The following is a 23,376-nucleotide window of genomic DNA, read 5'->3' as shown; positions in this document are numbered from 1 at the left end:
CATCAACTGTGGTGTCTGATTCCAAGCCGGAATAGGAAGATGAGTTCCAACAAATGCTGATGCAATACTCTTCTAAATGCTGTCATCAGCCTTTACTAGATCTCTGAAGAAGCCAGAGATTGAATAGAGGAAGGCAAAAAACCTACACTTGATTCTAGGTCTTCTACCCTTGCTCCAGTCCAACAACAAATCATCTTCCCCAAAAAAGCCTTTGTCCTCTTATGTCTCACTGTAACTGTTGTGTTGTTCTGTGTTGTTAAGTATAGTAAATCCATAAAGGTGTCTCTGGAAGCCCTGGCACTTCTGCATCAGTCTGGTCTCCCTTGTACTTGTGTTGCAATAAAAAGCAGAAATCACAGAAAGTGCTCAGATCTTTTTTTTTTAAAAACTGACAGACACTGACCAAACTTAAGTGTCTGATGTCAGTGAGATGTAGCTTCAGCTATTCCAGGGACATTGTAAGCCCTGCATATGTTCCTTGTACTTATCTGCTTGGATATTCTTGAAGTTTCATGGTTTCTGAGACCTTCATAGTGTGTACCTTGCTAACTCCTTTGCAGAGCTGTGGGGAATATGTGTAAGGAGTTGCAGTCATAACAAATGCAGTGTATTTTCTCCACCTTCACTGAGGGGTTGGGTAGCCTCTGTTTTTGAGGAATAACATCTTTGCTTACCACTAAGTAGCAGAAATTCCTTAAAGTCATACTTGTAGGTTGCATTGTGATGACTTATTGCTATGCCCCTGTCTGTGACTGAGCAGTTTGTTCCTTAAAGAGTTCTGAGTAAAGCCATTTGGAAAGAAAACAGAAAAAGTAGTTAAAAAAAAAAAAACAACAGATAAAGTGCCTGGAGACAAAAAAGGACCACTTGATATCCCAACTTCATCTTGTTCCTCTTGAGTTTTTCTGTGCCAAGATATTTGCAGAATATCAAGGGTAAAGAGCCTTTCCAGGACAGATTCTACAATGTTTTCAATAATGTCATTAAAATGCAGAAACAGAAACTTTGCTTCCTACGTCTGTATTTTCTCTGTTGTTCAGAGAAGATAATTTACAACAGTATTGCTGCTCAGAGAAGGTGGTTGATAATTGATAGTTGAGGATCTACTAAAAACATGCGACAGAAGTTTCACAAAATGTGATATTGTTTACATGTGAGAGTTAAAGTTTCTTTCAGTTTATTATTCCTTAATTAGTACTTACTAGTATGATTTTCCTTTTATATAAATTGCATACATGCTTTTTTTATTCTTGCTGTTGTAATGTTTTTGTGTTCTTGCTGCCATTTGGAGGGCTAATGAATAAAATTACCCTGCTCTGTTCTTGCAATGTGAAAGACTGGGAAAAAATCAGATATATTGCTGGACTTTGAATGTGACTCTGAGATGCTGACAATTACAGTACTTATGAAGTAATGAGGGAAACATCAAGAAAATTACCTGATTCTGCTGAGATTTACAGGTTGTTAGTAAAGATGTTATACTTTTATACAAGTAAAATCTAAACATTTATGCTGCAATATGGAAAGATTGTAGTACAGTAATAATAATTCTATGATGGCCTTAGGATGTAAACATGAACTGAAATGGAAATCTTATTCTGAATATGCCCCAGAAAGCAATCAATTATTTTTTTTTAATATAAAAGAACTTTTATTAAAATTTTCATTGGAATGCTCAGTAAACTTCTTGAATACTCTGAGCATCTCTGAGTTTTAGAGTTTCTGGAGCCCTTCAGTTTCAGAAAGTTTCTGTTTTCAGGTTGGTTTCAAATACTGTAGGGAATAATGTAATGTGTAACTGTATTACTTTTTAAAACTTTATTTTTCTCCATGTTCTTTCATGAATTCTATGAACTATGAATGGTGGGATTGGAAAGAATTATTTTCTGGATATCTATTAAGCATAATTATTGGCAAGTAGTAATGCTGCAGTAAAATCTCATTTTGCCAAAAGGATCTTCCTATCATAAAGTATTCAGAGAAATCAGCTGCAGGGGGCATGGGTATGAAGAGTAAAGAGTGAAATTAAACAAGAGAAATGGAACTGAATGAAGTAAGTGAAAAACCCAGTATGATTTACAAGGTGCACTTTTGCTATTGCAAACTGCAATTCTGTAGAACTGCAGTTCTGTATGTTCACAGAAAAAGTGTTAGAAATCACAGTCTTCGGGAATTGTGGAGATCATTGCTGCTGACAGCCATTTGCAGGTTTGGGATGGTGGGATGCATTTTATAAAATTGAATTTCTGGTATTACCCTTTCTTTAGTTGTTTTGTCTATCCCACAGTTAAAGTTCAGGTTGTGGTTTGTTTTTTCTCTTCAGTCTTGCCAGTTGAAGCTCCCTTCCCAAGCATTCTCGGAATCTTATGGATTTGCCTAAGCACCACACAAACCGTTTAATGAGTAGCTCTTTGCCATTGATAGGCAGCTTTGTTTGTCAGTGTTCTCCCTTAGAACAGAATCATAGACTTATTTATGCTGGAAAAGACCTCTAAGATGTTTGACTCCAGCCATTAATTCTTGATACTCTTGTACTTTCTTGTGTGTTTTTCATCTCTCTGCTCTTGTGAGCATATGGTTGTGTTTTTATACTCATGAAGATAGAGATGTGTGGATGACCATGACTGCACAGAACGTTGAGGCTTTTTGGGAATATAATTAAGGTCATTAAGTTGCTTTTATGTATTGTATATTCCTGGTTGTGCTTTTGACACTCTTACTTTTCTTGGTTGTAGATTGGACTTGGCAGACAGCTCCAAGCAGATTCTGTTCCCCAAGGCAGCGATCACGGCTGATGGGATAACTGACCACTGCATCAATGAACAGAAATTCCTTGAGATGACATAGAGAGGGGCATCCAGGACAATGGTGCAGAAAAAGAAAACCTGCTCTCGGCTACTTGACTATCTTGTGATCATTGGAGCCAGGTAAGGTGAAACAGTCCAGCAGAGCTTTTGCTTGGGCAGTAGAGTGGGGATAAATAGCCTTGCATCTACTGATGAGGCCTTGCCTGATGCTCAGGATGTGCTGTCTGAAGTGTGTGCAGAGTGCTCCCCTGAGGGGAGCACCTACTTGAGCCAGGGCACTTCTTGAAAGATACTAGTGCAGTCAAAGTTTTTAAATGTGTGGTCTTCAGACTTCTTTTCAAGGATCTGCAAAGGGTGACTAAAAAAAGCTAATTTATCTATCACTCTCTGGTAGTCTGTGTATCAAAGAAGCAAAGAAGAACTTTGCTTCTACTGGCATCAGGACAGAGGGATTCACAAATTGAAAACACTGAAAGCTAAATGGAAGTACGAGACAAGTTTTCTACTACTTTTATTACTAGTAATGTACTAGTAGTAGAATAATACTACTTATCTAGCTTTTGAAATGTAATCTGTAAACTCAGTTTAGAAAAAAATCTGGAACTTGCTTTACTTGGCTGTTTCTCCCTCTAATACTTATTTATCCTCATAGGAATGACATGAATGCTTTCTGGTTTTAAATTCTTATTAATAGATAAAATGTTATGCATATTTACTTAAAGCACATATGAAATGAAGGGTTGATGTGTTCTTTTTGTCAAACATATAGGTGCTCAGTAAATGTTATTTTTTCCTTATTCAAAGTTTATGCAGTAGCTTTCTGCAAATTCTGTGTAATAGGTGTATCCCAAAGTCTATTTTGCTTTCACTTCTAAATATCAGTGGTTCATATGCATCAGCCTGTTGATGTACCTCTTGCTTTCTTTTCAGAATACTTTGAATGCAATGTTTAAATATGCTGAGTGGAGGAAATTACATAATCCTACTAGTTATTTTATTATTGCATTTTATGGACAGAACACTGTAATAGTTTAATACTTCTTACTGTCTGTAGAAAAACAACCAAATTTTCTATATGTGTGTCACCAACTAGGAAGAGGAGGTAGAAATGTTAGCTGCCTCCTCCAGTGAAGCTTATAGTGTCTGATGTTCTCACTTAGAAATTTGCTACTATCACTTCTGGACTCCTACAGTTCTCTTGCTTTTTGCCAGCCCATGCTGGTTAGACTGCTACTGCTCAGAGGTGCTATCTCATTTGGCATTTTGGCAAATGCCTATGATGAGACATGGAGCTGGCTGAAGCAGCTTCTTCTACAAAGCCATTAGGAGCTCCATGTGGCCTTTACTGTTACATCTTGTTATCCACTGTGCACAAAGTGCAATGCTTTTTGCAGCTTCTAGGTTCAGACTTTCTCCATGTCTGAGAAAACTCTGTTCTTGTAGCTAATACTACAGCAAAGACGTGAAATGGTGATACATGCACTCGTACTTTGTTGATGTCATTTTTTGGACCATTTGCTGCCAAATGACTATCTAGACTGTCTAGATAGTACCAGCATTATTTGACATATCTTTTTTGGCAGATGATGCATTAGTTGTGTCCATTAACATATAAAAGCATTCTAGTGTTTCTTTTTTTTTCATACAGTATTTCAGTATCTAACTCTGCAGGCAGTATAAATCTTTTTACCAGTTTTATTATGAAGGCATTTTTCCTTGTTTTAAATAAAATATTAGTTTGGAAGAATTAGTCAGCAGAGCCATTTACACCAGTGATTTTCTTTTGTAAATTATGAGCATTCTATTGCTACTTGTTTGAGTTTTTTTCACATCTCATATATGAAAAAAGCAAGTGTCATTTGTATTTTGAAATAGTCAAAAGCATAATATCTTGGAAGAATCTAGTGGAAAATTAGGAAACAACAGTATTGCCTTTCTGTCTTCATGTTTCTGTAGTGATTTGTGGTACAAAGATTAGTGAGTCACAGTGGTAAATAGCTGTGCATGTTACCATAGAGTTTTTATATAAATTACACTTTAAATTCCAATCTGAAAATCAAACACATGTTTGTGTGGTTGCTAGAACGTTTTAATGAAAATATTTTTAGGATGGGGTCTATATCACTCCACTGTTTATCTGAGTTCTTCCCTTGTAAATTCTTGTTTTCCCAGTTAAGAATTGATACTGGATTATCTCATTTAATTTTGCATCTTGTTCATAAATGGCTGAAATCTAAGAGCTTTTCCTCTGACTGTGTATTTGGAGAGGGACAGCGTGTTTCCTACCAAAGTGTTGCCCAGAGACCTGTGCAGCTAAATTAATTTTGAAAATCAAAGTCAGAGCAACATGACAATACAGTGTTCTCCTGGGAACAACATATTCCTGGAAGGCCTTTTCTTAATCAGATTTGAACAGGCTCCTTGTTAATGATTGCAGAGACTTAGACTTCTTTACTTAACCTTTCTGCCTTATGCTAGTGAGTGAGCTTTGTGGCTAGTGGCTGAGAAGCTGTACTTTCCCTGGATAGTAGGGAAGAGAGGAAACAAATATGAAGCTGAGTCCACAGGCTCCTGACACATTAGTAGGAAGTTCTCAGAAATATTTATTATTAGTCAACTATGTCTGGGTTTTTTTGTTTATTTCTTTCGTAGGCACCCAAGCAGCGATAGTGTTGCTCAAACTCCTGAACTGCTGCGGCGTTACCCTCTGGAAGACCACGCAGACTTTCCTCTCCCACCCGATGTCGTGTTCTTCTGCCAGCCAGAAGGATGCCTGAGCGTGCGGCAAAAGCGCATGAGCTTCCGTGATGACACTTCCTTCGTCTTCACCCTCACAGACAAGGATACCGGGGTCACTCGCTATGGAATCTGCGTCAACTTCTACCGCTCCTTCCAGAAGCGGGTACCCAAGGAGAAGGGAGAAGGCACGGGGGGACATCGAGCTCGAGAGGGACAGAAGATCCCTAAATCTGGGGATGTATCAGCACCCCAAGAGGAAGTGGGCACTGAGAGTTCCGAGAGTGGTTCTTCACTGCAGGCTCCCAGTGCAGAGTCTACCCCTGATGTGAATCGATCCCCGCGCAGTAAGCGCCTGGCCAAAGGCAGCCATCGCTCTCGGAACAGCACTCTGACTTCTCTGTGCATCCTTAGTCATTATCCCTTCTTTTCCACCTTCCGTGAGTGTCTGTACACCCTCAAGAGACTTGTGGACTGCTGTAGTGAGAGACTGTTGGGCAAGAAGTTGGGGATTCCGCGTGGGGTGCAGAGGTACGTTGAGAGGGAAGAGCTTTTTCCTCCTAGTGTTTGTGTTCAGTTTATTTACACGGTGAATTGTGGCTGCAGATGTGGTTGCAGAAGCAGCCAAAGACCAAGGGTTGGCCTTTTTCACTGTTTTAACCCAGGTTCACGGTAGGAAAAGGAAATTTTTATAACAATTTCTTTAAAACTTCTCTCTCTGATTCCGTAATCTGGTATAATTCTCATTTTTGATGCTTCTAAGGAGGCACTACCCTTCTGACCACTGAAGCTGATTGCTGTTACTGTTGCTTTGGCATTTAAGCTCTGTGGCAGTATATGTCAGGACTGATTCTCTGGGAAATTAGAAGCAGCCAAGAAATAACAGAGAGAATTTCCACTTGGGGCAGGAGGGAAATGATGAAAATGTGCTTAACAAGCTTATGAAACAGTCTGAACTTCAGCGTGGGAGAGAAAAGACTAGAGAAGCAGGATCAGCTGAAATAGGTCAAAGTACAATATTTGAAGAAGAGAGGGAGGAGAGGTAGGAAACATAGTTGTCTAGGAAACATGGGAATGGTTGTTGGTAACAGTAAATTGATAGGAACTTGGTGTATATTTAATACAATGGAGTAAACATAAATCTATCTGCTGTTACAGTGTGGAGTATGTAACAGAAGCAGTTGCACTGTAGGGTATGGAAGGAACAATGTTTTTATATATTCCATATATCTGAGCTACTGTGCCTGACATCTCCATTCCAGGATGATGTTTTCCTGTCCAATGTACTAGCTGAATAAAAAAAGTATGAAATGAATCTCTGGAGAAGCAGAGGATTATCTCAACAGTTTGAGGGACTGCACTGTGAGATAGTACATAATGTGAGTTAAGTAGCTTGGTACACTCCAAATTAAACTTGTCAAAAGCAAAAAATGACAGGATTATAATTATTATAATTTTTATCTTTATAAGCTCTTTACATTTTGTGTGAAATGGAAAATGTGTCCTACTCATGGAGCCCTGGCCTACTTCTTGGGCTACTGCCCTGGAATATTTCTGGGAGAGTGTTCTGGGCTAGTATGACTGATTCCTGCATTAGCAAATTAATCAATTGAATCTACTGATGGAGAATAAATTATTTTGTCAGAGCAAAACTTCTCCCCCCAGTGGAAGTATGTGTTAAGGAATGTTATTTTGTCACTTGGTTTAGCCTGATAATTCTTGAGGAAAAAATACCACACTAAATTTCATGATTTTCCTCAATTTGGTGTTTAAATGACATGTGGTATTTGAAAAATTTGCTCTTATTGGACATAATTCTTAAAGAGAATAATTGAGTGATGGATGAGGATGGCAAGAGAAGGAATATTGAGCATACATCTCTGGGAAGAGTAAAGCAGCAGGTTTGAATTACCATGTGGTGACATGGAAAAGTATAATTGTTTTGAAGTGGTAGCAGAATAAAGGTGAAACGGAATCCTTACAGCTGGCAAAAGGTGGAGCTTACCTCTTGGAAGCCTAATGTCTTGTGCATGATAAATAGCTAAAGGAAGAGTGGAGGATGAGAAGCATCACAGTTCCCGAGAGGTGTATCATGTAGTCAGTGTAATCTCAAACTGCCCTTATTTTGAGCCATCCAAATGTTTCTAAATTATTCTTTGTGAAGCCTCCAGTGTCATAATATTTTTTCCTTTTCTTTATTTTTTTTTAAAGTTGTGAACTGTAAGACAGAACCTCCAGTTTGAACCCATAGCTTTCTAAGGGTTCAAGATATTTATCAGGCTGAAGTTACTTGGGAAGGTGCTACAGGGTAAAGGGCTGAAATGAACAAGACTCTGTGGTTCCCTTCTCAGATCCAGTTCTGAGTTTTGAAGCTCTGAAGGCCCTGAGCAATGCTGTACGTGCTTTTTGGCCAGCCTGTGAGCTAGCCTATTGGCATCTTAGGGTCTGGAAAACTTGCTGGCTATTTTGCTCAGGTACCTAAATGTTTTCCACACAGCTTTCAGATATTTAGCTGGAATAGATCCATTTTTCCCATGGGTTATTCAGCTCTTAAGAATGATACCGTGCAATTTAGGACAGAATGATGAAGGGTATTTTATCATGCCAAAATATCTAGGAGATCTTGGATATGGCATATTTTTATTAGCTTAGTTTTCATTCCTATTCTAGCAAAGGTTTGTAGACTGCTAGAAGCAGAGTCCTGCAGTCAATCTGCTACAGTTCTGGATGAGACAGGAGAGTATCCTGTGTGCCCACTGAATTTCAGGTGGGAGGGTGATGAGAGTTCTTCAGAGATCTGGACCTGACTGAATCCTTTAAATGTGTGAATGAAGTCTGAAGTGGCATACTTGTGTTGATTCCTGCCACAGAGAGATTTATTCTTCCTCACATTGTGAGTTGTGTCAGGAAGCTTAAATGCCTATCTTCCATTTCTTTGTGTGATCAAATGCTTATGAGTTGCCTCTTCTAGTCCTTGGCGGATCTACCCTTTCTCTGGGAGCCTTGCGGAAAGGCTGTCAAGTGAAGTTCTTGGAGTGTTAATCTTGGCGTTCTCCCTGTCCAGGGATACAATGTGGCGGATTTTCACAGGCTCCCTCCTGGTGGAAGAAAAGTCTAGCGCCTTGCTTCACGACTTGCGGGAGATCGAGGCTTGGATATACCGCCTGCTCCGCTCACCCATGCCCGTTGCTGGGCAGAAGCGGGTGGATGTGGAAGTCTTGCCACACGAGTTACAGCCAGCTTTGACCTTTGCTCTTCCTGATCCATCCCGCTTCACTTTGGTGGATTTTCCATTACATCTGCCTTTGGAATTACTGGGAGTGGATGCTTGCCTGCAGGTGCTGACCTGCATCCTTCTGGAGCACAAGGTAAGGAGGGAGGAGGTGATCTTTGGTGAGTATGTAGGAAGTTCTGCCCTCTTCCAAACCAGGGTAGACTGGATATGTAGAACAGCTGTCTCTCTGCATTGCCTGGAATGAATTTTGTCAGTGGAGAATGAGGGGAATAAATAGCTTCTTCTGAAGTTCCTGTTTTGAAGAGTTCTGTTCCCCCTCAAAAAAAACACCCAAAGCTTGTTTTCAGACAGATTGATGGAGGGTTAGCAGTTCACAGCCATCAATTTGAGTCTGCAGAGATCACAAAATCTGTGGTCTTTTTATACACCGAGGGGAGTATTAGAAGTGAATGGTTGCTGCAGTGCTAATGGGAGTTTCTTTGATTGCAGGTTGTATTGCAGTCCCGAGATTATAATGCACTTTCAATGTCTGTGATGGCCTTTGTGGCCATGATCTACCCATTAGAGTACATGTTCCCAGTGATCCCGCTGCTTCCCACCTGCATGGCCTCTGCAGAACAGGTACATATTTTTCCTTTATTGGTCTTTCACAAAATATGTTTCTGTGATGTCTAAAATTCAGTTAGTTGTAGTCCTTTTTTTATTCACTGTCTTCTCAGAGATTATATCAAAGTCTGCCTTGCAAAGAACATTGCTTGAGAGTGACTATTTAAATCATGGGTAACACCACTTATGTGGGATATCTTCAGAGTGAAGCTATTCAGTGAATAGAATGATTCAAAGCAGTAGTTCACAAACAATGGCTGAACGACCATAGATCGACAATATTATGATGATATTTACCCCCTCCCTCCTCAAAACTGAGTATTAAAGTTTGTTGAGGAGGGTCCAGAGCAATATTTAAGGATGCTTGAGGGCTCTTTGATTCAGAGTTCAGAAACTATTGCCTGCAATCTCATAAATATGAAGTGTTGTGTTACTTCTGCTGGGAGCCTGGGTTTTGCCAATAGTCAGGTCTTTGCAGGAACTCATTATTCTGCTTGGAAAGATAGAATTCAGACCATCTTACGACTTCAGTGCTATCCTGATGATATCCTGATGCTGCAGGTTTGTTCTTGTACCCCTCCTTGGAGGTGGCCAACAGTTCTAGATTAAAAAAATAAATTAGCCTCCCAAGCCACTGGTCTCAAACTGCTATGTGCCTAATTGATTCAAACCTTTTTCCTCTGCTCATTCCCTTGTCAGAAGCAACCTGAATTTCCCCATAGGTTTTCCACATTCATCTGAAAAAATGTGTCTATCTTGTACTTCTTAGAGATGTTATTATTTTGAAACCAAATTACCACTACAAGCATAAGGGTAAAGTCCTTGTATGTGACTATTTACAATGGCACAGACTCAGTTTGAGCTGAGGATGTATTCATCCATGACTTCCTGCTTTTCAACTTAGGCTCTTACTATGAACATTTATTTATTTATTTTTATGGACCATAATAGACATGGCAAACTGTTTCCAAAGAGCCATGTAGCCATATAAATTATGTCATGGATGGGAGTGGGACATGGAACATGGGAGATGGAAATGTATGTTCTCCTAGATGGAAATTCAGGCTTTCTGTGCAGGAGATTTTATTCACTTCTTTTTACTTTTTTTTAAAAATACTTCCATAGTACAGTATTAATTACTTATTTATCTATTCCTTTTGTGTTGTCTACTGTGGGGTTCAAGCAAGGCTTGAAGGTACCCTGGCTGGAACCAGCACGGCAGCTATTCCCAGCTGCTCCGTCCATATCCCACTGCATCAATGTGATGGATGGCAATATGGCGATTTATTGCAGGGAAACTTAACATTTTATAGTCTGGGGTCACTGTGTTACTCCCATCTGCTTACATCACACCTAGATGCTATTGGCTAATTGCAGAAGGTTTTACTATCCTAACAGAGAGGGGGGTTAGCTAACTTTCCGTAACATCCCGAGTTCTTCAGATCACCAGGCCTTAAACTACAACAGTCTACTCTGCTATAAACATACTATAGTCAATAAATAAATATTTGGGAAGAACATGGTGATATCGAATGCAGATCTTGTCCTTAGTAAAGTCTGTCTTTCTCTCAGTTGCTTCTAGCCCCTACACCTTATATCATTGGTGTTCCAGCAAGTTTCTTCCTATACAAACTGGATTTTAAAATGCCTGATGATGTATGGCTTATTGACCTGGATACCAATAGGGTAAGTGGCACCCGTAAGAACTTGTGTCTTTGTTTCCAGGAACTGTGTACTGTCACTAGTGTATTCACTGAGAATTTAGTAATGCCTGCCTTCAGTCTGCCTTTGCTACTCCCATTTTAAACTTTAGGATTCCATTCCTTGTTGTGTCTCAAGGTCCCCATGTCTTTTGCATTTGGCATCCTTTTTCAGTTAATTGATCTGACTCTATCATTAGAAGGTAAATCTTCAACCAAATGATAGAACTTTCTTCTTGACTTGTTGTCAGACTGTGTCTTACAGCCCTACCTAAGAAATCCAGTCTGTTAAGAGTCTTCCCACAGCCTTGGTTGTCATGATTCAAGTGGGGCTATGTATCTCACTTTCTACAAGGGTATGAGCAAGGCTAATTCAAGGAAAATGTATGTAGCATCATCTACTTGATGGAAAGCGTGGGTCAATTAAAATTTCTCGTTTTTGTGGTAAATGATAAAGTAACTCCACTGTTTATTATTTTGTAAACAGTAACAACCATAAAGAAGTGAAAAGCAGTTGTCTGTGTCTGAGAATATGTTTTTTTGTTTAATTCTTAATTTACTTTTGTGTTTTATTCCTTGGTGTCTGGAGTGATCTTGGTGCAGGAGATTCAGGGGATTCTGTTTTGGAAGTGACTACACCTGGAGAATTTTTAGTGTGTTGTTGTGCTTAATTCCAGGTGATTGTTCCCACAAATGCAGAATCTTTGCCAGCACTGCCAGAACCAGAGGCTTCAGAGCTGAAAAAGCATCTGAAACAGGTAATGTGCACTTTGTGGAAAGGACTCTGATTCAGTAGAACGTAGCATATGTAGTGTTGCCCAGTTCTTCTGCTATAGTGGATAAGAATGGAAGTCAGTGAATGTAAAGCTGATATGTCCCTGTACTCAACAGATGTTTTTTTATTTTTACTGTTGTTTGGGGCTAACTTGTTTCCAGTTGATGCAGAAAGTTCCAGATTCCTCCTTTACGTTTGCCATACGGGCTTAAAACTCTGACTTGATCCATCAAGCTATGATCATCTTTGTTTCCCCTCCATTCACAGATCTGTGTGTGAAGTGTCAGTCTCTCCTCTCAGGTCCTGCTAAGCCATTAATCAGCTTGGGTCATCCTGGCTGATCGTGTCAAGCAGGTTTTATCTCTTTATTTCTGTTTTCCTTATGCACGCTGCATGCAGTATCTAAAGGTAAAGTGTGTTACTAATGTGATGAGGTTTGCTCTTTCTCTTTCCTCATAGACAAGGAGAGGAAAGTGTGCAACCTCTCTGATATCCTGGTACCTGCTGTCAGCACAGATGGAAGTGATGTGTTGCCTGGAGTTTTGTTAGATCAGCCTTCCCCCTACTGCTGCCTCACCCCCTTGCAATTTCAGGCACTATTTAGCAAAACTTTCTCACTACTGCAAAGGCAAACTTGAGTATCAGAAGAACAAGTTGCAATTTTTTTCAAGACAAATTTAAAATCCTCAGAATGTTCACCCAAATTCAGCTTACATCCCCTGTGTATGGACAGTGTCATTAAGGGTTTGCCATTGGCAGAGCAGTACTGCTGGTACGAAGTAGACAAACTGTGGCCCACATTACTAACATTAACACTTCTGTGTGCCTTTGCATCTTAGAGTCAATAAATGAATTTCAGGATATCTGATTTTAAACTGTTGTAGAAAGTTCTTAGCTGCATCATTAAGGACAACAGGCTTGCCAGTTTCTGAAGTGGCCAGATATGAATGTTTGGGGGTGGGGCAGTCATACCTCTTTCCTAAGATGTGTCTATTTTGTGGTCCCTTTTGTTTTCCTCTCATTCGTGATATTTGGTAGTAATAGATATTTTTTTTCCTTCCATCTGTTTCTCTGTGGTCATGTGTTCGTCTTGGCTCTGATGGGCTGCTGTGGTGTTATCATATGATCTTCCATCTTGCCTCCAGTGTCTGGTTAGCATGACTGCAATCACTCAGAAACAGCTGCTCACTCCTGACAACAAGGTTCTTTATTTTATTCTTTTTCCCTCAATTTTCCATTTTACCTTTTTCCTTTGGAGTATTTTTTGTTTGTTTGTTTCTTTGTTTTGGTTTTATTTATTAATTTATTTTTTAAATTAAAAGATGATGCCTTGGTAGGCAGATGGGATAAATGAGGAAAATTTAGGATAGGTTTAGGAGACCTGGTCTGGGTGTCCAGGACTGACTGACCACTTGTGCTGCTCCTTGAAGACTTTATGAGTGTTGAAGAGGTAGCTTTATGGACAGATGAAGACTTCATTCAAATGGAGAATGGAGGTTTTCAGGAATACAAGCAGATGTTTGTGTAGAGGTGTCTCAAATTACTGGTTGAATAGCCACCTTTAAGGGCAAGTTTCAAGGCCTCTAGTTCCCAAGATGTATTCAAGTTACACATGTAAATAACTCTACAAGTAGTAGTTATGCAGTGCCATTCTACTAGTGGTCCAGTTAGGACTCTGTTTTCATGTCATGAATGATCTAGAAAAATGGAATTCTGTGCTACTCCTTGACTGGCTCCAGGACTGTTTCAGCGCTGAGGAGATCATTTTGACAATCAACATAAAGGAGGGCCTGGAGATACTTGTTGACTCAGCATGGAGGTGGTTTAAGACAAATTAATGGAGCATGCATAATTGTTGCAATTGCCTAGAGGGCTGGGTAGCTCTGATCTTTTGTTCCTTAAATAACTGTTCTTGCTGAATGTGTGCATAATGTCCTTCAATAGGCCCTGGCCAGCATGAGCCTGAATACTCAGCCCATTCTTAATCTAGAGAAGTTTCATGAGGGGCAGGAGGTGCCTCTGCTGCTGGGAAGACCACAGAATGATTTGCAGTCTACTCCCTCCACAGAATTCAACCCTTTGATCTATGGAAATGATGTGGACTCTGTCGATGTGGCTACCAGGTAAGGCTTAACAGGAAGGTAGCATTGAGTCTTCATAAAAGTTTGCACTTGAGGGCAGTACAAACATTTCTGTGAGTGAAACAGCATCTGTCAGGTACTGTTTTACATTCTACTTGACATCATGTGGGGAAAAATAGCAGTAATTACAGTGTTTATCTCATATCTGTTACCTGCATGAACATAACTGTGTATCTTGAGGGGGTGTTTTGCTTGCATTTTCCTATAGATCATCCACTTTACCTGGATTTGTCAGTCTGTATCCTCATCTTAAATCACAAGCCTTGAACTACAGAAAAAAAAAGCTGGGGACTTATTTGTTACCTCAGCTAGTAGAAACGAGAATGATATCCTTCTCTGAATGGGTGTTTGTGTTAAGATGGTGAATTAGAACAAAGTGATTTCTTGGGTCTTGGTTTGTTTGGATTTTTCTTTTATTTTTTGCAAGACAGCTGTTTTCTAAGAAGAGTTAGATTACCATTCTTCAAAGGTTTGAAACATTGTTTATGGCATGCCTTTTAAGGGTCCTCTTTATGCTTTTTTGTTATGCTCTGTGTTTTCATCTCATATATATTGTTCTCTGCTTCTTTTTAGGGTTGCTATGGTGAGATTCTTCAACTCACCAAATGTTTTGCAAGGTTTCCAAATGCATACTCGCACTCTTCGTCTCTTCCCACGACCAGTGGTGGCCTTCCAGGCAAATTCTTTCCTTGCCTCTAGGCCGAAGCAAACACCTTTTGCAGATAAGCTTTCCAGAACGCAGGCAGTAGAATACTTTGGAGAATGGTCACTCAACCCTACTAATTATGCTTTCCAAAGAATTCATAACAGTAAGTGTTGGTCTTGCCTTTCCTGCACTTGGATATAATGCAGGAATTTAAAAACCAGGCATTCTGGGGAAGGGTTTAATTTTATACCATATTAGTCCTGCTGGGGAGGAAAATCTAGTTCAAGGAATATTTTTCTCTTTTTATGTATGGCCTCATGTGTTTCTCCCAACTTAGCCCTGCTATTGATGAGTTGCTCCTCCAATTAATTTTTCCACTTGTTTGATTATGGAGAAGTCTTGTAGGCTTCTTAAAGAATGTCCTTTTGTGCAAGACTCAGTAGAGGGTAGCGTCACTGTGCACGAAGCCTTTGACACCAGTAAATGAGTTTGATTAACTCTCTCCTTGGTTTTTTGTGCAGACATGTTTGACCCAGCCCTAATTGGTGACAAACCCAAGTGGTATGCTCATCAGCTGCAGCCCATCCACTATCGAGTCTATGACACCAATTCACAGCTGGCTGAAGCCCTGAATGTCCCGGCAGAGAAAGAAACAGATTCTGATCCCACTGATGACAGGTTAGTGGGGAACATGTCCATAGTCACATGAGAGTAATTTCAGATTGCTGGACTTCTCCCACTCCTCATTTGCAGCCTTTTCCTGTAGCCTGCCAGGCTGTTGTTTCATTTCTTGTCTGGGCAGAATACTGACACTGAAGTAAATTTTCTCACTGCTCTGTGAGCAAACCTCTTAACCCTTTGCTAGTGTATTCATTTAATGTGATTCTCCATCCTTATTTTCCTGTTTTCTTTTGCTACCTATATGCCACTATATGCCACTTGACATTTGTCATTTCCTCACACACTAATTTCTCTCCTCTCCTCTCCTCTCCTCTCCTCTCCTCTCCTCTCCTCTCCTCTCCTCTCCTCTCCTCTCCTCTCCTCTCCTCTCCTCTCCTCTCCTCTCCTCTCCTCTCCTCTCCTCTCCTCTCCTCTCCTCTCCTCTCCTCTCCTCTCCTCTCCTCTCCTCTCCTCTCCTCTCCTCTCCCTCTCCCTCTCCCTCTCCCTCTCCCTCTCCCTCTCCCTCTCCCTCTCCCTCTCCCTCTCCCTCTCCCTCTCCCTCTCCCTCTCCCTCTCCCTCTCCCTCTCCCTCTCCCTCTCCCTCTCCCTCTCCCTCTCCCTCTCCCTCTCCCTCTCCCTCTCCTCTCTCTGGTTATTTCTGCTGCAGTACTACAAATACTCCCACCCATCCTACTGCTCTTTCTAATCTCTGTTCCCTATCCATAGTTACGCAAAGCTTGTTAGTACTACCCACTGCCTGTGACCACCTTGTGTGTTCAGTAAAATGAAAGGAGACTTTATATAGTAGCCTTTGGCCATATTTCTTGGAGTTTTGTGTCCAGTTTTATTCCCTTTCATTCCTTGCTGGTTTGTGAGATCTTTCAGCCTTGGACTTGCACATATTTTGCATTTTACACAGCACCAGTGGTCCTAACAGAATGGGATTTATCACTAGTGTAAAAAGAAAATGCTTTTACTTGTGATTCCCAGTTCCCTTGAAGTTGTCCTACATAAACACACGTGTTTTGTGAATTAATACACTATTCTCTACTCACTTATGTTTGACCTCATTAACTTTGCTAAGAGATTTTAAATGTCTTCCCATAACTCTTCACACACGTGGAAGTTAAGTTTTTTGCTCTTATCTTTCATGAAGCTGGCCCCTGGAATTTGTTTACAGCTACTATAATATGAGATTTTTAGGAGATCCATGAAAACAATGCTGATTCACATCCTTAAAGTGTCAGAGCCTGCTGTTGCTTTGATGCTGCCACTCATCTCTCTCTCTCACCTGTTGTGGCAGTGGCAGTGACAGTGTCGACTATGACGATTCAAGTTCCTCCTACTCCTCCCTTGGTGACTTTGTCAGTGAGATGATGAAATGTGACATTAATGGTGATACGCCAAGTGAGTAACTTTTGCTTTTACTTTCCCAAGGTCCACATAGGTTCCAGTTCCCAATTCATCTGCAGCACTTTGGGAAAAAGGCCTCCCCTAAATCCCTGAATCAGAACCAAGTATTGTTCCACTGTGGTTTTGCTCTGAGGTAAAAGTGTGTGGGTAGACTGAAAAAGAACATTTCTCCTGCTTATAAACGACTTCTTCCAAAGGACACTGTGAAGAGGAAGAACAGAAATAGGTGCTGCTGAACAAAACTGGTTCACTAGATCTGGAAACAACCTGCTGCTGCCAGTAGTAAATACTGTGCAATATGGACAGCAGAGTGTGAGCTCCCTCCTGCCCCTGCATGTTGGTCTTCAGTGCTAGCTTTAAGGTATTACTCTGTCCTAGGGGGGGCAGAAAAAATCATTCTCTGTGGCTTATATGGAAGCTACATAAACACTCACTTCGTTCAATAAACTAAATCTAGGAGTCCCAAAACATTTCCCACATTCCCAAGGACAAGAGGTAATAATCATAAGCTGCAACAAAAGAAACTCTACTTGGACATAAGGAAAAGAACTTAATGGTTATTGTACTTGAAGAAGTTCCCAGGATCACTGTAGAATGTCAAGCCCTTCAAAACTTTCAAAAGTTCAGTGGGACAAAGCCCTGAGTAACTTGCTTTAATTTTGAAGGTGCTTCTACTTTGAGGAGAGAATTGGAATGAATGACCTCCAAAAGCCCTTTACAACCTAAATTTTTATGCAGGTTGATTCTGTTGAGCAGTCCTCATTTTCTAGGGATAGTTAGTTAGATGGGCAAAAGGCTGAGGAAGGCAATGTTGTTTAATGAATAATGATGTGTTTGCAGACGTTGACCCCCTGACTCATGCAGCCCTTGGTGATGCTAGTGAAGTGGAATTTGATGATTTTCAAGAATATTCAGGGGAGCCTGATGAACAGACCATGGACAGTGAGAACTCCCAAGAGAATAACCAGCCTCGTTCAAGTTCCAGTACTACAGCCAGTAGCAGCCCCAGCACTGTCATCCATGGAGTGAATCATGTGTGTACTGAGATGAGTTCAGCCTCAAGATCAGCGTATTAGGATATAAAGAATGGGAAAATACAAGTGGTTCTTTCTGAGAAGGGCAAAAACTAATAGGACTGTGACACCATGCACAGATTAAATTGCATGCTCACCCTGGACTTTCTGAGCAAGGTGGGGTTTGCTGGTACCCTTATGCTGGGATAGACCATTCCTGTACAAAGAGTTCCAGTGCATTGAAAAATGCAGCATTAGCAGGGAGAAATGGGCCAGGTTGGGAGTGCAGGAACTGCTTTTACAGAGTATGGCAAGACCTGATGTCTTTAGAGGAACCGAGAGTGGGGTGGGGAAACTCACAAATTTGTGGTCTTTTAAGAAGAATGGGAACATGGCAATGGAAAGCCATTATCCTGAGCTAACATTAGTCAGAGCTGTTTTAAAGGAGAGTAGGTCCCTAGAACAATGCACAAATACTGCAGTGTATATAAAATCCTAGTTTAGAGACACAGATGGTGGGGATATGGTGAGGGCCCCTTAGCAAGCAGCAAGGACTGTGCAGATTTCCCAGTTTGAAATAATTGTTCTTGTCCTGCCCTTCAGTTGTATGTATCGCAAATTAGCGAGCAGATCAATGATTTGACTGGTCCACAGGAGGCAGCAGACTCAGCAGAAATAGAAGAGAAGTTGGCTGCTGGATTTTCAAACCATCTCTCTTCCTTGCCGCTGCAAGCAAGCTTTCCCAAGATAAGCTTGGATCGTCGCGAGAGTGACATCGCAGCTGGCAGCATGAGCTCCTCAGAAGGGGTGGTGAGGAAGCGGGAATATGACAATCCGTACTTTGAACCACAGTATGGTTTTCCTACGGAGGATGAAGATGATGAGCAGGAAGAGAGCTACACCCCAAGATTTAACCAGAATCTCAATGGAAGCAGGCGAGTCCTCCTTGTCTCCTGCCCTTCTGTACAACACTTCTGGGGTTTCTGTCTGCTTCATGTAGTTTAACATTCGTGCACTCAAATGTCTCTGGCACCTGAGATGTATTGTTGATCACTTTCATTTAATATTGAAATGCTGTCAACCCTTCTGGTTTGAATAAAAGCACTTGATTAGTCCCTCAGTTCCTTACTTTTCTGTAAGTAGTAGAAGCTACGAGAATTAACAGCTCTTTGTAGAACATTCTGCTATATCATGTACTGATTCTGGAAACTGTTTTGGTAAATCTTTGTCTTTTGGGGGAAGGATACTGCAATTATTTGTGGCAATGGGTTTTTTGTTACTCTTTTCAAACCAGAACCCTTTCACCTGCAAGTCTGCCAGTACCCTTTTGTAGACAAGTTTTCAGCATGCCCTGAAAGGCTATAAAAGCCTCAATGTAGCGATGTTTCAGTTCTCTCTTTTTTTTTTCTTTTCCTTGTCTGTTTGGGTGGTTTTTTTTTCTTTCCCAGAAGGTGCAGGTAGTATGGTGAAAACTGGTGGGAATGAGACCAACATCAGTCTCCCACAACCATACAATGTGTTGGGGTGGGAAGGGGGAATGCTAATAACAATTGTACTTAATTTCTTTAAAGGTCTCAGAAGTTACTCCGGCCAAACAGTTTAAAACTGGCCAGTGATTCTGATGCAGATTCAGATTCCAGGGCCAGCTCCCCAAACTCTACTGTCTCCAACAATAGCAGCGAAGGTTTTGGGGGCATCATGTCTTTTGCAAGTATGTACAATGCATTCATTAAGCTGGTTTTATTTACTATATCAGAGGGTACAGAGAGATGGAGCAGAGGGATGGCTAGTCAAGAGAATGAGTTGGCTGTCAAATTGTTACCAGCTTTCCAGTAGTCATAGTGGCTTACTGACAACTGTTGACAACTACTGCTTTCTGTATTTTTCAGTAAGAAGGACTTTTGGTTAGCCCCTTGAATTGTATGGCACTTTAGGGCACAGATCAGAAATTTCTTCAGTTTCATTTTAACAAAGCATTGTGTAATTTTATGAAATTGATAAAAAAATCTTACAGTAATATGCCTTCCATGCTGCCACGTTTTATGTTTAGGTGTTAAATTCAATTCCTTGATTGCCTACTTTCAATTATATTTTAATTTAAAAAAAAAAAAAATCACAGGTGTGGAACATGAATCTATAATCTCTTAATGAGTGACAGAAGACATGGCCACTTGTGTCTTGCATTACGGTAAAAAGCGGTGAAGGAAGTTTGTACCACTGGGGAAAGTATATTTAATGTTTCTGGTAAAATAACTGTTACTAAAATAAGGCTACAAAAAACAAAGAAACAAATTGAAATAATATGTTGACACTTTAAATTAACAACTTGAAGTGTTAATCAGGTCCTTTATCTAAATGTGATGCTTTCAGACTGTCTACGGGCTTAAGCAGATGATGATGCATAATTGTGTCCTTAAGATCTGCCTGGACCAGGAAGAATGTACGTTTTTTCCTAATAAATGAAAAGCGTCTATTTCAAAGCATGGTTCCATGGCAGATTTACAGTGTTTCACAAGACACAGTGCACAGCCCTCACTTCAGAGTTACAAGTTTTGCAGATCTTCTGTCATCCTGTTTTCTCACATGGCCCAGTCATTCATTTGCTCCCAAAAACAGGATCAAACTACAAGGTAGAGCTAAGGTGATGTGATCTAAGTGCAGGAAGACAGAAGAGTTTTACTGTTACATTTCAGACTTGAAGATGTAACATCAATTATTGTGACATGAATGCTAAGACTTATGTTTTTGTACTGTTTAGAATCATCTGAGTATAGATGTGGTTGCAATGCAAATGAGGTCATGTTATGGTTGTGAGACTTTTGGGTAATAAAGAAGAACTTAATCATTAAGGGTCTGAAATAAGATGGTGAATTACAGGATCTTTGGGTGTGTGCAGTGAGCAGGAGGCATTTAATTGTTTTTGTCTTCTGTCATAGGCAGCCTGTACAGAAACCACAGCACAAGTTTCAGTCTGTCCAACTTAGCCCTACCAACCAAAGTTGGGAGAGACAAGAATACTCCCTTTCCCAGCCTGAAAGGTAACCATTTTTTCCTTTGTCTTCTACAGCCTTTTCAGTTCTTGTGACTTGGCAGTCTGAGGTCCTATTCCTAATAGGAATCCTGGGAGTGAAGCCTTTTGGTCATTTGGGTAGTACCTGTGTTAAGGAGCAAGTTAATTTTTAATTGTTATGATATTTCTCAGTCAGTCTTTTTCCCAGCAATTGGGCTATGTTGAGATGGGAGACTGTCCCGTCTAGGCTGAGTGATACAAAACAAAACCAACATTCGTAGTGTCTTTTTTTTTTATTTTTAACTACTTAGTATAAAGAGTGGGATCCAAGAGGTAGGTCCTGCTTTTGTACTGTCACTATCTTCATGCTTAGCCTTAGGTAATTTATTAGAGTGATGATACTGCATTTGTAAGTGGGGGTAATGCCAACCTCCCATGGAGACTGCAGATTACGTGAGTTTCAAAAGTGTTTATCCTCTTTTCAGATTGCTGAATAGAAAATCAAGTTACAACCATGCTTTCAGTTCTGTGAGAGTGAAGATCAATCCCAAGCATTTGTGCACAATCTTTTCATAGAACATCTCCTGTTTGTCTGCAGTATCATTAGATGACGTGTCTGAATGGGCACTAGAGAAATGGCCCTCACACCATGGGTGTTAGACAGCCTGGTCATCCTTGTACCAAATGTAATATTGCAGGGGTGACTGAGCTTGCACTGGTGTCGTAGTGTTGAGACCTTTTCAGATGCTATACTGAGGAGAGGTTTTATTTTACCTTTTGGGTTATTCTATCTGATTAGAACTTACTGCTTTTGCTTTAATGTGTTGATTTTTTTTTTTCATTTATTTTTTCCTCCTCATCACTTTTATCGGTAAAGATTACTTTAATCTGGAATTGGGAAGGGATGTGGATGAAGGTTGGTATGATGTTTTGCTGACCTTTGACCTTGTAGAAACAAAGACCTAAAGCTAGATTTTGTGTTTCTGCTTTGGGCTTTGTTTTTGAGACAAGTAATCATTCCCTGTGTGTAAAATGAGGAGCAACAGGACTGGTAGGGTGAAAACACTAGCAGAGATTCTGCACAGCTGTTTTTGACAACCTTTTACCAGTTGGTTATGTTTTCATGTCCAGTTGTACTGGATAAGAAACATGCTTCGTGTCAGGGTTTTTCCCATGGGTAAACTTAATGACTGATTCCATGCATTGGAAGAAAACAGTGATGGGGTTTGCCATTCCACATTCATGCTTTGTGCCTCATCTTCTGCACTTTGGTGTTCTTTTCTTGACTATTTTAATCCTGTAGGGCCTTTAATGCTACTGTGCAGATATGAGGATGGGATTTCCATGGAGTAGCTCAGTCTGTTTTATGCATGTGCAACTGTGTGTGAGAGTGTGTGTGTGTTCATTTACATGTGCATGCTGGCTCACTGGGATTCCCACTGGGCACTTTAGTGGTTTTTAGATGTTTTTGTCTCTGTTGTAGAGGTATAAAGTTGCTGCATTTACTTGTTCTTGCCAAGTGTGTGTTTCTAACTGTAATGGGAAATGATGCTGGGACTCCATTTCATTGCTGCTGTTTGACCACTTTCCATCTTCTTTTTTAATTTTTATTTCATGCGCATCCATTGATATTTTTTCCTTGGTGATGCAGATGGTTTTTCAGTGCCATTCAAATACAATATATGCAATAATGTCCTTGAAGATGCAATATGCTGGTTCCACGATGCCAAATTTCAAGTCAAGCACTATCTCTTAAGTTATTCTGGCCCTTGTGGTCTTGGGCTTTCAAACATCCTTCCTGCTCTAGTGTCATTTGGGTTTTATTTTGAGGGAGGGCTGGGAAGAAACTGCTAGTTGGATTCTTTTGATGCTGACAGTGGGGAGTTTAGATATTTCAATACACTACTAATTCTATATTTTGTGTCCCAGTATTTGGGTTAAATACTATAATGGAGATTATTACTGAAGCTGGCCCAGTAAGCAATGAAGGTGGGTTCCCTACAGCATGAGCTGTGCATGATGTAACAATTTCCAGCATTCCCTGTGCCTGACTTCGGGCTACCTTTCTCGCTGGGTAACCAGTACCACATGATCTATACTAGTCACCCTCAATGCATTATGCTTTTACATACAGTGACTAATTTGAAGATGGTTCTTGTTGTGGAACTGCATGCAGAGCAGCCAAACTTTTCCTGCCTCTCACCTCTTGCTCCCATTACCATCTTCTCTTTTTCTCTCTGCATTACTCCCATTACTGTTTTCTGCCGATGTGTGACGCTAGAATATGATATATGCTGCTGCTTTTTTGGAGTTTCCATTTTGTTTGAAGTCTGTTACCTGTAATTCGAATAGGTGTGTTAGCCGATTTTAGTGTTGCTTGTTACTGTGCTGGGATCAGATTGTTTTCTTTCCACCCTTTCCTCTCATTCTGTTTCCTCTCCTCTTTAGGAAACAGGCGAGCCCTTGTTGATCAGAAGTCTTCAGTCATAAAGCACAGCCCAACAGTGAAAAGAGAATCTCCATCACCTCAGGGACGAACTAGCAATTCCAGGTAATATTTTTTTCCTGCTTTTGAAGTGTGCAGTGTATTAGAGTGGCCTCATACCTGGCCAATGTTTCCTAAGAAGTCTAGCT

General features: G+C 40.5%; 1 protein-coding gene across 18 annotated transcripts in view; it reads left to right on the top strand.

Moving 5' to 3' along the window:
- MADD (MAP kinase activating death domain) overlaps positions 1-23,376 on the top strand; it is a 69,383-nt gene that overhangs the window by 11,190 nt on the left and 34,817 nt on the right. For 5 of the 18 annotated variants that reach the window (XM_058829632.1, XM_058829623.1, XM_058829626.1 and 2 more), the window contains exons 2-18: positions 2,736-2,927; positions 5,460-6,074; positions 8,608-8,911; positions 9,268-9,399; positions 10,957-11,070; positions 11,762-11,842; positions 13,005-13,061; positions 13,804-13,982; positions 14,574-14,809; positions 15,168-15,324; positions 16,607-16,713; positions 17,560-17,753; positions 18,336-18,667; positions 19,304-19,443; positions 20,669-20,770; positions 22,672-22,731; positions 23,191-23,293. In XM_058829632.1, coding sequence (XP_058685615.1) covers positions 2,866-2,927; positions 5,460-6,074; positions 8,608-8,911; positions 9,268-9,399; positions 10,957-11,070; positions 11,762-11,842; positions 13,005-13,061; positions 13,804-13,982; positions 14,574-14,809; positions 15,168-15,324; positions 16,607-16,713; positions 17,560-17,753; positions 18,336-18,667; positions 19,304-19,443; positions 20,669-20,770; positions 22,672-22,731; positions 23,191-23,293 — 2,975 coding nt within the window. In that variant the 5' untranslated portion in view covers positions 2,736-2,865. The remainder of the gene's footprint in view (positions 1-2,735; positions 2,928-5,459; positions 6,075-8,607; positions 8,912-9,267; positions 9,400-10,956; positions 11,071-11,761; positions 11,843-13,004; positions 13,062-13,803; positions 13,983-14,573; positions 14,810-15,167; positions 15,325-16,606; positions 16,714-17,559; positions 17,754-18,335; positions 18,668-19,303; positions 19,444-20,668; positions 20,771-22,671; positions 22,732-23,190; positions 23,294-23,376) is intronic. The other 13 variants (XM_058829634.1, XM_058829627.1, XM_058829622.1 and 10 more) reach the window with 6 other exon arrangements.

The sequence above is a fragment of the Poecile atricapillus genome, chromosome 1 (assembly GCF_030490865.1).
Source record: "Poecile atricapillus isolate bPoeAtr1 chromosome 1, bPoeAtr1.hap1, whole genome shotgun sequence".
Classification (NCBI taxonomy): domain Eukaryota; kingdom Metazoa; phylum Chordata; class Aves; order Passeriformes; family Paridae; genus Poecile; species Poecile atricapillus.
This window is presented reverse-complemented; position numbering and strand designations above follow the sequence as displayed.